Raw genomic sequence first — 15,259 nt, 5'->3', positions numbered from 1 at the left:
GAGGTCTCACAGCCCGTAAGTGGTAGAGCTGTGTCTCACACCCAGGTATTCTGGCTTCAAGTTCAGTCTTTGTGCTGATACACAATCCCTCTGTTTCCAAGCCCTGTAAAACACAATTCCTTCAGCTCTTCCCAAGCCCAGTTACCCTTGATCCTTCTAGACTATAATTTCCTTGAGCCTCTTGAATCTGCCTCCTCGTACCACCTGACACTCCTAACCACCCCAAGACAACTCCATAAACTTAATCCCCACTGCCCATCCCCTTGGTACAGTCACCTGGCCCCAGTCTTGACTAACTCACAACAACCCTGTGTTTTTTCCCACCTTCTTTCCCCTCCCCCAGATAACCCGGGCCCTGGTGGCTGCCCGGGCCTTTATCCAGGGCCTGGAGACCGGAAGAAATGTGGTCAGCGAAGCACTTAAGGTTAGAGGGGGTCTGAGTGTGGGCAGGATCCAGGGAGGGAGAGGCAGAAGTAGGAAAGGCCCCATGAGGAAGAGACAGGCACAGCTGGCAGGAGAGGCTGGGGGCCTTCCGATAACAGCTCAAGGCCCTGGCCTCCCAGGGTAAATTAGGAAGGAGGAGGCTGGACTGAAGTCTCCCTTGTGTCTAGATCTATGACCTCCTCCCACCTCTGACCCTCTCCTGCCCTCTGATGACTCATACTCCCTACCATTTCTTTAGCAGCCCTGGATTAGAGGGCTGGCCCCGGTGGTTTCCTCCAGGACCCCTCAGTGGCTCCCCCTTCCCTGCTACTGAAGGCCACATTCCTGGCTTGGCCTTCAAGGTCCCCCTCCCACCCCCCACCCCTTTACCTCCCAGCCTCACCTCCTGCACTCTGTCTCCTCTCCCCAACAGGATGGGCTCACCCTTGTCCTTGAACCTTTTCTCAGACCTCCCACTGTCTCTCTACTTTCATCCCTCCCAAGCCAGCAGTACCTGCATCCTGGCATCTAGGAACCTCCCTCCTCAGATCTATGGCAGTCTTGGGGTCTCACCTGCTGCCATATGGGGTCAGCAACCTTAGACGTTCTCATCCAGCTCTCCCTATAGAGCCTGGGGAAGGTGGGATGGGATGTGCTTGGTGCCCAGCACCAAGCTTGGCTGAGGGCAGCCACGGTGTTTGTGGATGACACAGCCCTGCTCTCTGCCCCCAGGTGCCGATGTCCGATGGCTGCAAGCGGGCTGTGATGCGTCTGACAGGCTGCCCCCTTTGTCGGGGGATCCCCTCGCTGCCGCCCTGCCGCGGCTTCTGCCTCAATGTGGCCCATGGCTGTCTGACCAGCCAGGGAATGGATCCTGACTGGGGGGCCTATCTGGGTGCGGGAATTCAGGAAAGCCTGGGAGGGCTGTTTGTGTAGGGGGTGGGTGGGGGTGGACTGGGGAGGGAATTTTAAGCCATATTGAGGGGGAAGTATGAGGGGGGCTCTTCCCATGTGAGTTTACCCCATCCAGCACCTTGCTGCTTCCCTCCAAGGCCTGGGTCAGGATTTGTGGGAACATCCTGGTTCAGCAAGTGTCTCCCTGGCTGGCCCCTCATCTCACCCTTTCTCTTTCTCCCCCTCCTTCAAGATGGTCTCCTCTTCCTGGCTGAGAAGCTCCAGGGCCCCTTTTCCTTTGAGCTGGCAGCCCAGTCTATTGGGGTGAAGATCTCAGAAGGTTTGATGTATCTGCAAGAAAACAGTGTGGGGGTGTCAGCCCAGGTACATGGGCCATGAGAAGGGGGGAGCGTCCGTCAGCCTGAGGGGTGGGGGGGATCATATTGGGGTGTCAGTTCGAGTACAGGAGAGAGAAGGGTGGAGGTGAGGGCCTGGGGTGGAGGGACAGCGTGGGGTGTCAGGGAGACACTGTAGGGTGTCTAGGGAGCTTGGAGTGTTGGAGTCGGGACACAGTGTGGGTTTCATCGTGGGGTGACTGTGGGGTCTCTTCCCTGGGCCGCAGGTGTTTCAGGAATGCGGGAACCCACCGCCGGCGCCGGCCCGTGCCCGCCGAGCCCCAGCGCCCCGGGAAGAGGTGGGCCGGCTCTGGACGGGGGCGGCGGCGGAGGAGGAGCGGCCCACGACGGCTGCGGGCACCAGCCTGCCCCGGCTGGTGAGTGCTGGTGAATGCGGGGCGCGCGCGGGGCGGCGGCGGGGGCGCGCGCTCCAGCTCGCCCGCTCTCTCTGCTTGCGCAGGTGTGGGAGCTCCGCGAGCGGCTGGGCCGGCTGAGGGGCTTCTGGGCCGGGCTGCCCCTGACGGTGTGCGGGGACCCCCGCATGGCGGCGGACATCTCGCAGGAGGCGGCGCCCTGCTGGACCGGAGCCGGGCGGGGCCGGTGAGAGCCGGGCGCGCGGCGGGCGGGCGGACGAGGCCGACTCCGGGGGCGGCCGGGCGGGGCCGGGCGGGAACCTTCGGGGCTGCTCTGCTCGCAGGTACTTGTCGCCCGTGGTCGGGGGCTCCCTGACCGAGCAGCTCGACAACCCAGAGCTGGATGTGGAATCCTCGAGCCCCGACCTCCAGACGCGGAGGCGGCGGCTGCAGCTTCGCGCGGCCACTACCAGGATGAGGGCGGCTGCCCTGGGACGCGACCTGGAACTGGAGGACTGGGGTGAGCCCCGGGGAAGCCCTGAGGGCCTGGCTCCTCCCGGCTTCCCGCGATTGGACCCGGGCCACCCTCAGGCTCCAGGCCACGCCCACTGCCTCCCGAGCCCCTCCCCTCTCATCTCTGCTCAGTTATCATTCCTTTCTTCTCTCATTCTTTTAGCGCTCACCTCAAAGGTGAGGAGTAGACAGATCAGTGAGAGGGTCTCTATCCTTGACTTCACAGTCCAGTGCGGGAGACACCAAAAACATTCTTACAGAACAGCGGGAAGCTTCTTAGAGTGGGCAAAGGTGGGGGAGGGCGGGCAACCTGGGGGAAGCGGGGAAATAGAGAAGGGTTGCCATTGGGCTCGCTCCCCAAGGGAAAGTTTGCCAGAGAAGCAAGGCATGCACATTCATTTTTTTCTCTCTCCCACTGTCTTTGTCTCTCGTCCCCCCACCCCTCTTCCCATCTGCTGGCTGCTGCTTTGTACGTCTGTTTTCCCTGTCTTTTCCTGTTTATCCTCTCTCATCTGTCTGTCTGTCTCTTTTTTCTGGCTCTGTCTCACTGTCTCTTGTCCTGTCTCCCATCGCCTTCTCTCATTTCCATGGCTGTCTCATCTCTCTCCCTGCCTTCCTGTCACTCACTTCCTCCCTCCTCCCACCCTCCATCTATCTACTTGTCTCTCTCTCTTTCTCTGTCTCTATCTTGAGTTCTCTTTCTCCCTATTTGTGTCTCTCTGTCTCCCTCTGTCTGCTGCTGCCTGGCTTTTCTATCCTGTCTATCTCTGATCCTGTCCCTCCCTGTAGATGAGGACGGCAGTGGCTCTGGAGAGGGACACTATGCAGATGACTGGATGGCCGGGGCAGCAGCTGTGGCCCCCCCAGCCCGGCCTCCTCGCCCTCCTCGAAGGGACGGTGCTGGGGGCAAAGGAGGAGGTGTCATTGTCCGCCACAACCAGGGCAAGAGCAGGACTGGGGGGACGTCCATTGGTTTTCACACCCAACCCATCCTCATTCTCTTCCTCTCAGCCCTGGCCCTGCTCGGACCTCGATAACAGGGGAAGGGTGCCCTAGCATCAGAAGGGTTCATGGCCCTTCTCCTCCTCCCCCCTCAGCTGGGTCTGGGGAGGAGTCGAAGGGGACTGCAGAGAGGGTTAGGGAAGGGACTTTTTGGGCGAACGGCTGGGGCCCCAAATCCAGGAGATACCCACTGGTGGGTTGGTGGGGGTGTTCACAATATTTATTTTTTCATTTGGTATCTGGGGCTGGGGGGATGGGGGTATTTATCTAGGAAGGAGGTGTGGTCTCTCCAGCTAAGCCTCTAAGTTGGGCTGGTGGTCAGCCCTAACAAGGAGAAAGGGACGAGATTTAGACTTGCAGTTGGGGGGTGGGGTTTGAAGGAAGTTGGAGGTGGGGAGGGGTGGGGGCACTTGGTCTCAAAAAAAGACAAAGCTGGGTGCTGACAGGGTGCAGGGCAGGGGACTGGGGTGTGTGTGAATAGGATGTCAAGATCTATGGGCCTGGGTTCTATTGAGTTTTTCCTGTATCGAATTCTTAAACTAAAATACCAAAAAAAAAAAAAAAAAATGGGGGGGGGGGCTCATCTTATAACCTCTGCCATCCACATACTTCACAAGCCTCCCCATTTCACGTTTCAGTGTTTATTCTGCAAATAAATGGCTAATTTATTGGACCTCATGTGTGACTTTCTGTTCCGTCCGTATCCCTCCCTGAGCCCGGGCTCCTGGCAGAGACCCTTGAGCCTCTGTGATGGTCTCTGCCTGCTTTGTGCCTCTCTTGGAACTTGTCCCCTGGGATTGAGTTTGGGCAAGTTGTCTGCCCTCTGGGGCCAAGCACCTTCATCTGTAAAATGGGGAGATGTGTGGGGACCGAATAGGAACTGTGTGAGGAAGCACCTTGTCACTGGCAAAATTCTTTTGGAACCCAAGACATCATTAATATTACTGCTCCACTGCCCACCGCCTTCTGGGTGGGGGCCCCTGTTCTCTGTGTGTCAGCCTCTGGCTACCTTGTAATGTCCTTGACAAGGTCGGCTTTCAACTTTCTCCTTCCTTTCTTTCTCTCGCCTGAATGAGTCTTTTGTTCTGCAGAAATCAGAGAGAAGCAGGTATAATTGATTCCTAAGTGTGAAAGGAGAGTAGAAGTGGCGTCTTCCAAGGGCGGGCTGGGTGCCCTGGTGGAGAGGGAAAGATGCAGGGAGGGAGAGACCCAGAGGCGCGATCAAAGCCTGAGCAGCTGCAGGGACTGGCGGGACAAAGGGAGGGAGAGGGGAGGAGCTTGGGCGCTGAGAAAGTTTATGGGGAAAGTTGAGCAGAGTGAGGAGCTGGGCGGTGGCTGGGGCAGGCGAGAGGGCCAGACCTGATTTCCCAGCGGCTCCTCAGGTGGCCTGGTGAGTGGGCAAGTGAAGCCACGGCCGCGGCCAGTGGAGGGACTCTAGAATTTATGGGAGGAGACCTGGGGGTTTCACAGAGAGAACCCTGGAGGGGGCCAACAAAGGGCTGGTGACAGACTGAGCACTCATCAGATCTGAAAAGGACAGAGCGTTGGAATAGGGGTAATGGGAGGAGACAGAGATGGATGGAAGGAATAGAAGAAATCCAGACAGAGGAAGGAGTCCAGTGCGGGGCTGGCTCCTGAGGGCTGTATTGGGGGGAGGGAATTGGGGAAGATGCCAGAGGGGGCGGGTCTCTAGGTAGCAAGTGTGGGTTCTCTTTTGCCTGGGGTCACCCCTGGCTGATCCTAGAAGGGGCTGTCGGGGCTTGTTGGAGCAGCCGTGGCCCGAGGCTGTGGGTTGTAATCTGAAGGGGCGGGTCGGGACTCCCAGTTGATTTGGAAGCTGGGGCCTGGGAAGGAACTCCGAAGCTCAGTGTTTGCGTCTTTCTCTCCATATCTTTGTGTCACAGGGTTTGTCTCTCTCTCTCTCTCTCTCCAGCCCCACCCTCTCAATCTCCTCTGGGTGCATTGATGGGGTTGGAAAGTGGGGATGGGGCTGTGTGGGTGCGTGTCGAGGGATCTGGGTTTCCTAAGCAACCCACCTCTCCCTCAGCCCCTCACACCCTGGTTCTGCCCTGTGCTGAGAGGGGAAAAGGAGAGGTGCCTGAGTTTACAACGAAGGGATAGCTTACTCTTGCTCATTATAAAGTCACCCCTGTAGTCTAACTTCCCTGGTTTTATCAGCTGGTGCCCTGTCTGACCCTCATTCCCTCCTTATGGCTGCCCCTCTCAGCCTCCGGATGGGGCTCTTCATCCCCATCTGTCACAGACAGAGGAGCTCAGGAGGAAGCCAGGGGCCTGGCGATCGCCACCTCACTGTCGTATGAGTAGATCAATCAGATCTTTCTTACAGGGTCTTCAGTGTTTCTCCCCTTCCCTTCGAAAGCTCTGAGGCTCAGGGAGAAACTGTAGATGGGGGTTGGGAGAACTGGAGGCTGACAGCAGAGTAGTTGTGGGACCACCCGGAAGATCTGCGTGGAGAGATCTCCCGCCACCCACCCCGTCCCCCCCCCCACCCCGTTTTCCTCCCTGAATTAGGTCTCAGCTACAGCCGCAGGAGAGAAGGCTCTACCCTCTCCTTAGATCCCCCCTCCTTCCCCTCATTTCCCTTCTAGACGCTGACAGAGGCAAAAATCTGCTAACTCAGGGGGCAGACTCAACCAGGGCTGCGAGCAGGCCTGGGGAATGACCCCCCGATCTCGAACCGGCGCCTTCCACGGCTGCACGGCAGTCTCAAGCTGTCTCCGCCTCTGTGCCTGGCCTTTGCCCTGTCCCTCTGTAGAGTCACCCTTCCCTGTGCCACATGGGCCCTCTGTCTTCTACCAGGACCATGCGCCGCTGGGGGCCTCGGAGCCTGGGGGTGGCTCTGGGAGTCCTCATGACCATCGGATTTGCCCTCCAACTCTGGGGGGGCCCCTTCCAGAGGAGGTGAGTTCCCATCTTGTCCCAACGTCCCCTAGATGCTCCCCATTTGCTCCTCCCATCCCACCTGGGGCTGTGACTCTTGGGGACTCAGAAGAGGCTCCTTGTCCTCTGTCCTTGCTCCACAAGACACCCCATCCACCTGCTGGTAAGGAACAGGACACTTCCCCTGCTGTCTCTCCCCAGGCTACCAGGGCTGCAGCTCCAACAGCCCTGGGCCCCATCCCCAGGACCAGCTGTTCCGTCCTGCCCACCTCGGCAGCGACTTGTGTTCCTGAAGACGCATAAATCCGGGAGCAGCTCTGTGCTGAGCCTGCTTCATCGCTACGGGGACCGACACGGGCTGCGCTTCGCCCTCCCAGCCCGCTACCAGTTCGGCTACCCAAGGCTTTTCCAGGCCTCTCGAGTCAAAGGCTACCGCCCTCAGGGTGGAGGCACCCAGCCCCCCTTCCACATCCTCTGTCATCACATGAGGTTCAACCTGAAAGAGGTGAGGGGTGTAGAGGGGGTGGGTGGGACTGGAGAGAGATGGGCTCCGTCCTGCGGCGGAGACCACCAGTGGAGGAGGCCCCAGGCCTGGGGGCCCCCCAGGCATCATCTCACCTAAAAGTTGGGCATGGGGGCCACAAAGGTGAGATTCCTGTGCACCTCTCCTCAGCTGTCCCTTCCCCAGTAGTTTCTGGGAGCTGAAGTCCTGCCTCCTCCCATCTGGAGCTTACAGTAGTCTCTCTCCTTGACCAATTTATCCCATGAGTGTCAGTGTCCTGCCAACTCTGACCTCCCCCTAACTCTCCCTCCAGGTGCCCCTTGCCCTTCTTTGCCCCTTCCACTGACACTACCAGCGGCCCGGCTCAGCCACTGCCTTCTGACCTCTCTTCCTCTCACTGCCCTCACCATGTCTGCTAGATTTTGAGGATCAGCTATATGCCAAGCCCTAGCCAAGTCCTGACCACACCCCTAGCCTCAGTTCTAAAGGGGGAGACGAGAGCACACACTCGCGTCATCTGTAACACACACAGGAACCTGAGAGCTCTTGGAAGAAGAAAATCAATGTGCCAATGAAAACATACAGGGAAGGAACTAACTTTTAGCAAATACTTCTTGAGTGCTGGGTGCTAATCTTACCATCACCTTGCCAGGAAGATACTGTAAGTGTCTCCATTATATAGGGAGGAGATTGGGTCTTGGACAGGCTAAGTGACTGGCCTCTGTTAACAGAAAGTGGCTGAGCTAGGATTTGAACCCAGGCTCATCTGCTCCAAATTTGAAGCACTTTCTGTGGCATGTGTGCCCGTGTGCATTTATATTTGGAACTGCAGGGAGAATATTCATCAAAAGAGGTGGGCTTTCTGGGGAGAGGTGGGTTGTAAAGGAAAGGGTGGATATAACTTTGTAGTAAGGAGAATATTAGAACTTCTAGAAGGAGCAAAACATCAAGAAAGACATGGTGGGGGTGTGTGTGTCTGTGTCTAAGAGGGAGTAAGTGTGTGTAGGCTGGATGTGATCTAATGGACAGGGAGGGGCCATGTTGGGAGTGAGGCAATGACAATGAGCTTTGAGGCAGTTTTCTCCAGAGGTTAGGATGATTAGCTTCATCGTCACCACCATTCATTGAATACCTACCATATTCCATGCACTTCCACGTTCAAGGTAAGTGTTAACCCAGAATTAGAGATGGAGGAATGAAGGCTCTGAGAAGTTCAATAACCTGCCCAAAGTCACACAACTGGTAAATGGCTGAACTGGGATTTTATTCTGGGTCCACGTGATGCCACAGACTGTGCTCTGCACTGTTCTCCCATGCCTTCAAAGAGCCACGCAGTTCACAAGCTCTGCCCTGCAGGCATGCCCATATTAGCACAGCGGGCTGGAGGACATCATGTCAGAGAGTCAGGTTCAAGGAAGAAAGCCGCGTTCAGAGGCAGAAACTTCAGGGACCCCGGGAGCTGGGTTCTGATGTGGCTCTGCCTGCAGGACCACGTTAGGGTGTGGCTCAGCTCAATTCTTCCTTGCTGAGAAGTGGGATCACATGTCCCAGGCCTCAGGGCAGCACCCTACTGCGTGGCCATGGCTCCCAGTGCCCACTGCAGGGGTGTCTTTTGCTCTCCAAGATGCCCAGGAGCCCTAGAAGTGTCCTTCGGCCATCCTGAGCTTGGCCTGCCCATCTGATGCCTAGACCTGAGACAGCTGTATTGTTGCCTCTTCTCCTCCCCCTTTGCTGCCAGTGACCCCCTGAGGAGGCCTGAGGCCAGTTCCTTTCTTGGAGCTGTGACCAAGAGTCCCAGGGTAGGCACTTCAGAGATTTTTGTTGGAGAAGTGAATACAAAGTTTAGTTTCTAGAGGTTCTACTGACCACGGCAGCCAGAAAGGCCCAAGGAAACTAATGTTGTCTAGGAGCTTCCCACGGTCCAGGTTCCCTCATATCCTTCATCTCATGTAACCTCCATAATCACCTGGGAAGGAAGATAGGATGATCCCCATTTTGCAGATGAGCAGACTGGGTCTCAGAGATGTTAAGCACCTTGCCCAAGAGCTGTGCAGCTAGTGAAGAAAGCCGGGGGTTGCCAGCAGAGCTGTCAGAAGGAGGTTTGAGAGGGCTGGGGGATCAGTGGGCACTGGGCTTGCTCTTCTGGCCCAGTTCTTCTCCCTACGTCTGTTTTCTCTCCTCTGCAGGTACTTCAGGTCATGCCTTCCGACAGCTTCTTCTTTTCCATTGTCCGAGACCCAGCGGCTCTGGCCCGTTCTGCCTTTTCCTACTATAAATCCACCTCATCAGCCTTCCGCAAAGCGCCATCCCTGGCTGCCTTCCTGGCCAATCCTCGAGCCTTCTACCGGCCTGGGGCCCGCGGGGACCACTATGCGCGCAACTTGCTATGGTTTGACTTTGGCCTCCCCTTTCCCCCAGAGATGAGGACCAAGAGAGGGAATCCTCAACCCCTCAAGGACCCCAACCCCCCACAGCTGCGTGTCCTGCCTTCGGGCACTGACCTTCGAGCCCACACCCAGGATCCCAATGCTCTTTTCCGTCCTGCTCCCACTGTTGCTGATAGTCACAGCCAGATGTCCAGCCCTGCCTCTTTAGATTTGGGGTCCTCATCCTTCATCCAGTGGAATCTGGCCTGGCTGGACTCTGTCTTTGACTTGGTCTTGGTGGCTGAGTACTTTGATGAGTCATTGGTTCTGCTGGCAGACGCCCTGTGCTGGGGTCTGGATGACGTGGTGGGTTTCATGCACAATGCCCAGGCTGGAGGTGAGCAGGGCGGAAACGCTGTCAGCAATGGTGGACTGACTGCCGAGGATAGGCAGCTGACCGCTCGGGCCCGAGCCTGGAACAACCTGGACTGGGCTCTCTATGTTCACTTCAACCACAGTCTCTGGGCACGGATAAAACAATACGGCCAGAGCCGGCTGGAGAATGCTGTGGCAGAGCTCCGGGCTCGCCGAGAGGCCCTGGCTAAACATTGTCTGGTGGGGGGTGAGGCTTTGGATCCCAAATACATCACTGACCGTCGGTTCCGCCCTTTCCAGTTTGGGTCAGGGAAGGTTTTGGGCTATGTACTTCGGAGTGGACTGAGCCTCCAAGACCAGGAGGAGTGTGAGCGCCTGGCTACCCCTGAGCTACAGTACAAGGACAAGCTAGATGCTAAGCAGTTCCCCCCAACAGTCTCTCTGCCCCTCAAAACTCCAAGGCCACTCTCCCCATAGGCATCAGGGTACTAAGTCCTAGGCTGAAGAGCAGCTAAGCTAGAAGGGCACACGTGAGGAGTGTGAGACAGCCACATGCGTTTCTGCTGCCCTCAGAAAGCGTGTCTGCTCCCTAGACAACGAATGGAGCTTTTACACGGATGTGGTCCACAAGTCCTCCAGCCCGTGCCAAGGAATCCCAGTCTTTTCCTCTCCTAGCAGTGTCCCCTCCTCCCCTCCCATTTTGCCCCTTCCCCTGTCCAGCCCCACAGCAGGTCCCTGTAGCACTCTCAAACGCCCCCTGGAGGAGCAAACCACGGAGTAAACCAGAGAAAGTTTGGGACATGGTGGATTGGCATAACGCGTCCATTTCTCTATGAAATATTTGTTACTGGACTATGCTCATCTCACTAAGAAATGTTTGTTGAATGAATAAATAATTTTAAACTTCGACTAGTTTTATATCAGGCGGAATGGGGAGGGGATGGAGCATCTTCCTGGGAGACGCGGGGTTGGATTTTTTTAACATTTCTTTTCATATCTCTTCCCTGTAGTCACTCCTAAGCCCTCCTCGAGGCAGCCTAACTCCAGCCGGACCCCGCCCCTCTCCTTCACGGTCCGGTCACCCACAAATTCCGGGGCCTCGGAGGCCACGCCCCTTCCCTTCCGCTTCCGGTCTCTCGCCAGACTTTGGGCCCCGCACCCCGGTTCCGGGCCCGCGGGGTCTCGGTTCCGGGTTCGTTGCCCCGGTTCCCGGCCCCGGCCGGTCTGTCGGGCCGGCCGGCCGCCCGCAGCCCCCGCCGGGGACGCGGACCCCCGGCCGCAGCCTAGCGGCCCCCGCGTCCCCGCCGCCCCATGGAGTCCCAGTGCGACTACTCGATGTACTTCCCGGCCGTGCCGCTGCCGCCGCGCGCCGAGCTGGCGGGGGACCCGGGCCGGTACCGGGCGCTGCCGCGGCGCAACCATCTCTACCTGGGGGAGACCGTCCGCTTCCTGCTGGTGCTGCGCTGCCGCGGCGGCGCGGGCTCCGGCGCCGGGGGCGGCCCGGGCTCGGGCGCCCGGGGGTCCTGGGCGGAACTGGCGACCGCCCTGGCCGCCCTGGCCTCGGTCAGCGCTGGAGGCGGGGCGCCCGGGGGCGGGGGCTCCGGAGACCAGGATTCCGAACCCCCAGGGGGCGGGGATCCTGGCGGTGGGGGGTTGTTTCGAGGCTGCAGCCCCCTCCTCACCCACGGCCCGGGCCCTGCTACCTCAGCGGGAGCGACCACGGTGAGGAGCTCGGGGTGACAGGGCACGGGGCGGTGGGGCGGTGTGCTGGGCTCCGAGGACGGGAGGGGAAGGGGAAGGGGACGGATGCTGGGGGCCTGAAGCTGGAGGCAGATGACGGATGCGGAGAGGGGAGGGCAAGCACCACGCACCGCGGATCTTAAAGGGGACGCTGCAGGCTGCCTCTGACTCTCCTGACCTCTTCACCCCTTTCGTCACCCCAGCTGCCTGTGGAGGAACCCATTGTGTCCACAGATGAGGTCATCTTCCCACTCACCGTTTCACTGGATAGACTGCCTCCAGGGACACCTAAGGCCAAGGTAAGATTGGCAAGGGGTGGAGCTGCTGTCCTCATTCAGACTCCCTTTCTAAGGCTCGGCTGTCTGTCTCTCCTCTTGATTGTGGTTCTACGTCCCCTGTGTTCAGATTGTAGTGACCGTGTGGAAGCGGGAGGTTGAGGCACCAGAGGTCAGAGATCAAGGCTACCTGCGCTTGCTGCAGACCCGATCTCCTGGGGAGACCTTCCGGGGAGAGCAGAGCGCTTTCAAGGCCCAAGGTGGGGAGGAGAAGGCAGAAGGGAAGCGCTGGAGTTTGGAATTTGGGGGACAGAGTGGAGAGGTGATCCTGGCCAGTGCTGGATCTGGGGGAGCAAAGAAAGGTTATGACTGTGGGTGGAGGTGAGGTCTGCACCCAGCCCATCGTTCCTTGCCTCTGCCCTCTTCCGCAGTGAGCACCCTGCTGACTCTGCTGCCCCCTCCGGTTCTGAAATGCCGCCAGTTCACTGTGGCTGGAAAACACTTGACTGTGCTCAAGGGTGAGCAGATGGGCGGCTTGGGTCTTGGGTAGCAGCAAGGGCATTGACCGGGTGGCAGCTACTCTGGGCAGGCTGGTGGGGATAGGTCCGTTTCGGGGGTAAAGTTGGGGTCCGAGGGGTCCAGATACTCTGAGCTGAGCTGGTTACCTCCGACAGTGCTGAACAGCTCTTCCCAGGAGGAAATTTCCATCTGGGATATCCGCATTCTCCCAAACTTCAATGCCAGTTATCTACCTGTCATGCCTGATGGCTCTGTGCTGCTGGTGGACAATGTCTGGTGAGGTCCTGGGATGAGGCTGGGCTGTGAAGTGGTGGGTATGAGGGCAAGGCCAAGAGCTCTGGCTTGGAAAGACCCAGCTCTGTCCCTCTTGCTTCTAAACTAGTCACCAATCTGGGGAAGTCTCCATGGGCTCCTTCTGCCGGCTCCCTGGTACCTCTGGCTGCTTCCCCTGCCCACTTAGTGCCCTGGAGGAACACAACTTCCTGTTTCAGCTGAGAGGGGGTGAACAGCCCCCTCCAGGAGCCAAGGAGGTGAGTAGAAGGGGTTGGCATGTTCAAGGAAAAAGGTTAAGAAAAAGCAGTGGGAGGGAAAGGCCGGGGGGGTTGACTAAGGTGAGAGGGAACATCTGATACCTGTGATGTTTCCCTTTGTCCCTCCCGCAGGGCCTAGAAGTTCCCCTGATTGCTGTGGTTCAGTGGTCCACCCCGAAGCTGCCCTTCACCCAAAGCATCTACACCCACTACCGGTGAGTCTGTGGGACGCTCTTTGCCGCCACTGGGCACCATCCTGTTCACCTTTGTTTTGCAACACATGCATCCCGCTTCCTTCTCTCTCAATGCTTCTAGCCTGCCCAGCATCCGCCTGGACCGCCCGTGCTTTGTGATGACTGCTTCTTGTGAATCCCCCGTTCGGACCTATGAGCGATTCACTGTCACCTACACACTGCTCAACAATCTCCAAGACTTCCTTGCTGTGAGGCTTGTGTGGACCCCAGAGCACGCACAGGCTGGTGGGTGCGCTGCCAGGCTGGGATCTTGTCTGAAGGAGGGGAGGGGAAAGGAGGAAATGGATGTGGGTGACCTGCGGTGGGCTGCTTTGGCTTTGTACTTAGGTGGTCTCCATAGTGTCATAGGTGGAGAGTTTAAAGAGGCAGCGGGGCAGAGTGATTTTAAGGGTATTCACACTGGAGCTGGGCTCCCTGGTATGTTTGATTTCTCTCTCTCCCATTTACCAGCTGTGTGACCTTGGTTAGGTTCCTTAACCCCTCTGAGCCTCAGATTCCTCATCTCTAACATGGAGAAAATACTTCATGGGGTTGTTAATGGCGATTTATTGAGTTAATGTACGTGAATTGATTAGAATAGACCTCAGCACACAGTAAGTATCAGCTATTGTTATTTATAAAATTTGGCAAAAGATAACATATACTCGGTTTATTCCAGAGTGGCTTTGAGGATCAAATGACTGCTTGTGAAAGCCCTTTGTGAACTGAGGACACTGTACAGGTGGGTTTACTGGTTGCTGTTTCTGTCCCCCAGGAAAGCAGCTGTGTGAGGAGGAGCGCAGGGCCATGCAGGCAGCCCTGGACTCGGTTGTCTGCCACACACCCCTCAACAACCTCGGCTTTTCCCGGAAGGGCAGCGCGCTCACCTTCAGTGTGGCCTTCCAGGCTCTAAGGACTGGGCTCTTTGAGGTGGGCTAGGTGGGGAGCTGGGCTGGGCTGTGTGGTGAGTGATGAAGAATGTTGGGTTGGGAGGAGTTGGGACCACTAGCTTCTGTGAAATACAATGGGTGGCACTAAAAAGCTGGGCAGAGAGAGTGGAATTTAGATCCAACATGCGCCTGTCAAGTGGGAAGATGATGTGAAAGGACGTCTGGGGCCTGGAAGCGAACGGGAATGCTGATCTGTGTCTCCCCACCCCAGCTGAGCCAGCACATGAAACTGAAGCTGCAGTTCACTGCCAGCGTATCCCACCCTCCGCCCGAGGCCCGGCCCCTCTCTCGCAAGAGCAGCCCCAGCAGTCCTGCCGTCCGGGACTTGGTGGACAGGCACCAGGCTAGCCTGGGCCGCTCTCAGTCCTTCTCCCACCAACAGCCCTCCCGTAGCCACCTCATGAGGTATGGAACCGCGGGAGGGGTTGCCGGTGGACTTGGGAGAGGCCGGAACTGGAGAGGGAGCAGGAAGGGGTGTGGGGTCTGACCAGCGCCCACAGCCGCTGCCTTCCCCTAGGTCAGGCAGTGTGATGGAGCGCAGGGCCATCACACCCCCTGTGGCCTCACCTGTCGGCCGCCCCCTCTACCTGCCCCCGGACAAGGCTGTGCTCTCTCTGGACAAGATTGCCAAGCGTGAGTGCAAGGTCCTGGTGGTGGAGCCTGTCAAGTAGCACCGTGCTGCTCTCCTCCCTCTGACACTCCCACAAATCAAAAGCCCCGAGAGGGGGTCCTCGCTCCGGGCTGTGCCTCCCCTGGGATGCCTCCTACCGTGGGTGAGGAGGCCCAGCAGGGCTGCCTGTCTGTGTCTGCGGATGAGGGACGAGGGAAGAAGCTGTGAAATGGGCGGGTATGGCTGCAGTACTAAGCCAACAGTATTTCCCCCGACCTCCTGGGGGGGGGGCTGGCCCCACCCCTCAGCCAAGGCAAGGGCTCCAAGAGCTCCATGGCCCCCGCCCTCGTACCCTGTTCTAAGTTTACAAAGTGTTTTCCTCAGTCCTATTAAGTTGTCCTTCCGGCCTCTCACATTCCCTCCCGCCCACCCACCCGCAGGGCTGATTAGAGGGTGGTGATGGTAAAGGGAACCTGACAATGACAATGACCCTCCTGTTCAGGGGTCAGGGGAGATAGCTAGGTGGCCTCCTCCTGCCCCTCACGTTTACGTTTGCAGCCTGAAGCACTTTAAGTTGTGTGGGGTTTTTGTTTTCTTTTTTGTCTGTCTGTTCCTGTAACTTATTCTTCAATGACTGCTTCCAACTGAAATCAGACTATTAAACACCTGTTCAGGAGG

At 57.9% G+C, this 15,259-nt stretch overlaps 3 protein-coding genes and 1 long non-coding RNA gene across 4 annotated transcripts in view; 3 read left to right on the top strand and 1 right to left on the bottom strand.

Annotated features, from left to right (window-relative positions):
• GPC2 (glypican 2) overlaps positions 1 to 4,239 on the top strand; it is a 6,349-nt gene extending 2,110 nt beyond the window's left edge. Inside the window, exons 4-10 of the mRNA XM_046666005.1 lie at positions 344 to 424; positions 1,156 to 1,318; positions 1,571 to 1,701; positions 1,940 to 2,089; positions 2,173 to 2,312; positions 2,410 to 2,585; positions 3,368 to 4,239. Coding sequence (XP_046521961.1) covers positions 344 to 424; positions 1,156 to 1,318; positions 1,571 to 1,701; positions 1,940 to 2,089; positions 2,173 to 2,312; positions 2,410 to 2,585; positions 3,368 to 3,615 — 1,089 coding nt within the window. The 3' untranslated portion in view covers positions 3,616 to 4,239. The remainder of the gene's footprint in view (positions 1 to 343; positions 425 to 1,155; positions 1,319 to 1,570; positions 1,702 to 1,939; positions 2,090 to 2,172; positions 2,313 to 2,409; positions 2,586 to 3,367) is intronic.
• On the bottom strand, positions 2,441 to 11,283 carry LOC124241817 (uncharacterized). Its single transcript, XR_006889328.1, has 3 exons — positions 11,153 to 11,283; positions 2,749 to 2,888; positions 2,441 to 2,572 (listed from the first exon to the last, which is right to left on the bottom strand). It is a non-coding gene; the product is annotated as an uncharacterized LOC124241817 (long non-coding RNA).
• Positions 4,864 to 10,631, top strand: GAL3ST4 (galactose-3-O-sulfotransferase 4). The gene is made up of 4 exons (XM_046666002.1): positions 4,864 to 4,970; positions 6,190 to 6,502; positions 6,683 to 6,986; positions 9,170 to 10,631. The coding sequence occupies exons 2-4, from the start codon at positions 6,378 to 6,380 to the stop codon at positions 10,199 to 10,201; spliced, it is 1,461 nt and encodes a 486-aa protein (XP_046521958.1). The 5' UTR covers positions 4,864 to 4,970; positions 6,190 to 6,377; the 3' UTR covers positions 10,202 to 10,631.
• TRAPPC14 (trafficking protein particle complex subunit 14) lies at positions 10,748 to 15,259 on the top strand. The gene is made up of 11 exons (XM_046666001.1): positions 10,748 to 11,446; positions 11,668 to 11,763; positions 11,870 to 11,999; positions 12,171 to 12,257; positions 12,414 to 12,534; positions 12,641 to 12,788; positions 12,921 to 13,003; positions 13,104 to 13,267; positions 13,797 to 13,951; positions 14,183 to 14,376; positions 14,489 to 15,259. Exons 1-11 carry the CDS (start codon positions 11,036 to 11,038, stop codon positions 14,640 to 14,642), a joined length of 1,743 nt encoding a protein of 580 aa, XP_046521957.1. The 5' UTR covers positions 10,748 to 11,035; the 3' UTR covers positions 14,643 to 15,259.

The sequence above is a fragment of the Equus quagga genome, chromosome 7 (assembly GCF_021613505.1).
Source record: "Equus quagga isolate Etosha38 chromosome 7, UCLA_HA_Equagga_1.0, whole genome shotgun sequence".
Classification (NCBI taxonomy): domain Eukaryota; kingdom Metazoa; phylum Chordata; class Mammalia; order Perissodactyla; family Equidae; genus Equus; species Equus quagga.
The sequence above is the reverse complement of the archived record's forward strand: the minus strand, read 5'-3'. Positions and strand labels throughout refer to the sequence as shown.

Bases quoted from the DNA above. Each gene is read 5' to 3' on its own strand.
- GAL3ST4 (XM_046666002.1), top strand. From the start codon at position 6,378: ATGGGCCCTCTGTCTTCTACCAGGACCATGCGCCGCTGGGGGCCTCGG. The intron at 6,503-6,682 runs GTGAGTTCCCAT...GTCTCTCCCCAG, and splicing joins GGGGGCCCCTTCCAGAGGAG to GCTACCAGGGCTGCAGCTCC. The intron at 6,987-9,169 runs GTGAGGGGTGTA...TCTCCTCTGCAG, and splicing joins TGAGGTTCAACCTGAAAGAG to GTACTTCAGGTCATGCCTTC.
- TRAPPC14 (XM_046666001.1), top strand. From the start codon at position 11,036: ATGGAGTCCCAGTGCGACTACTCGATGTACTTCCCGGCCGTGCCGCTG. The intron at 12,000-12,170 runs GTGGGGAGGAGA...CCTCTTCCGCAG, and splicing joins GAGCGCTTTCAAGGCCCAAG to TGAGCACCCTGCTGACTCTG. The intron at 13,268-13,796 runs GTGGGTGCGCTG...TCTGTCCCCCAG, and splicing joins CCCAGAGCACGCACAGGCTG to GAAAGCAGCTGTGTGAGGAG.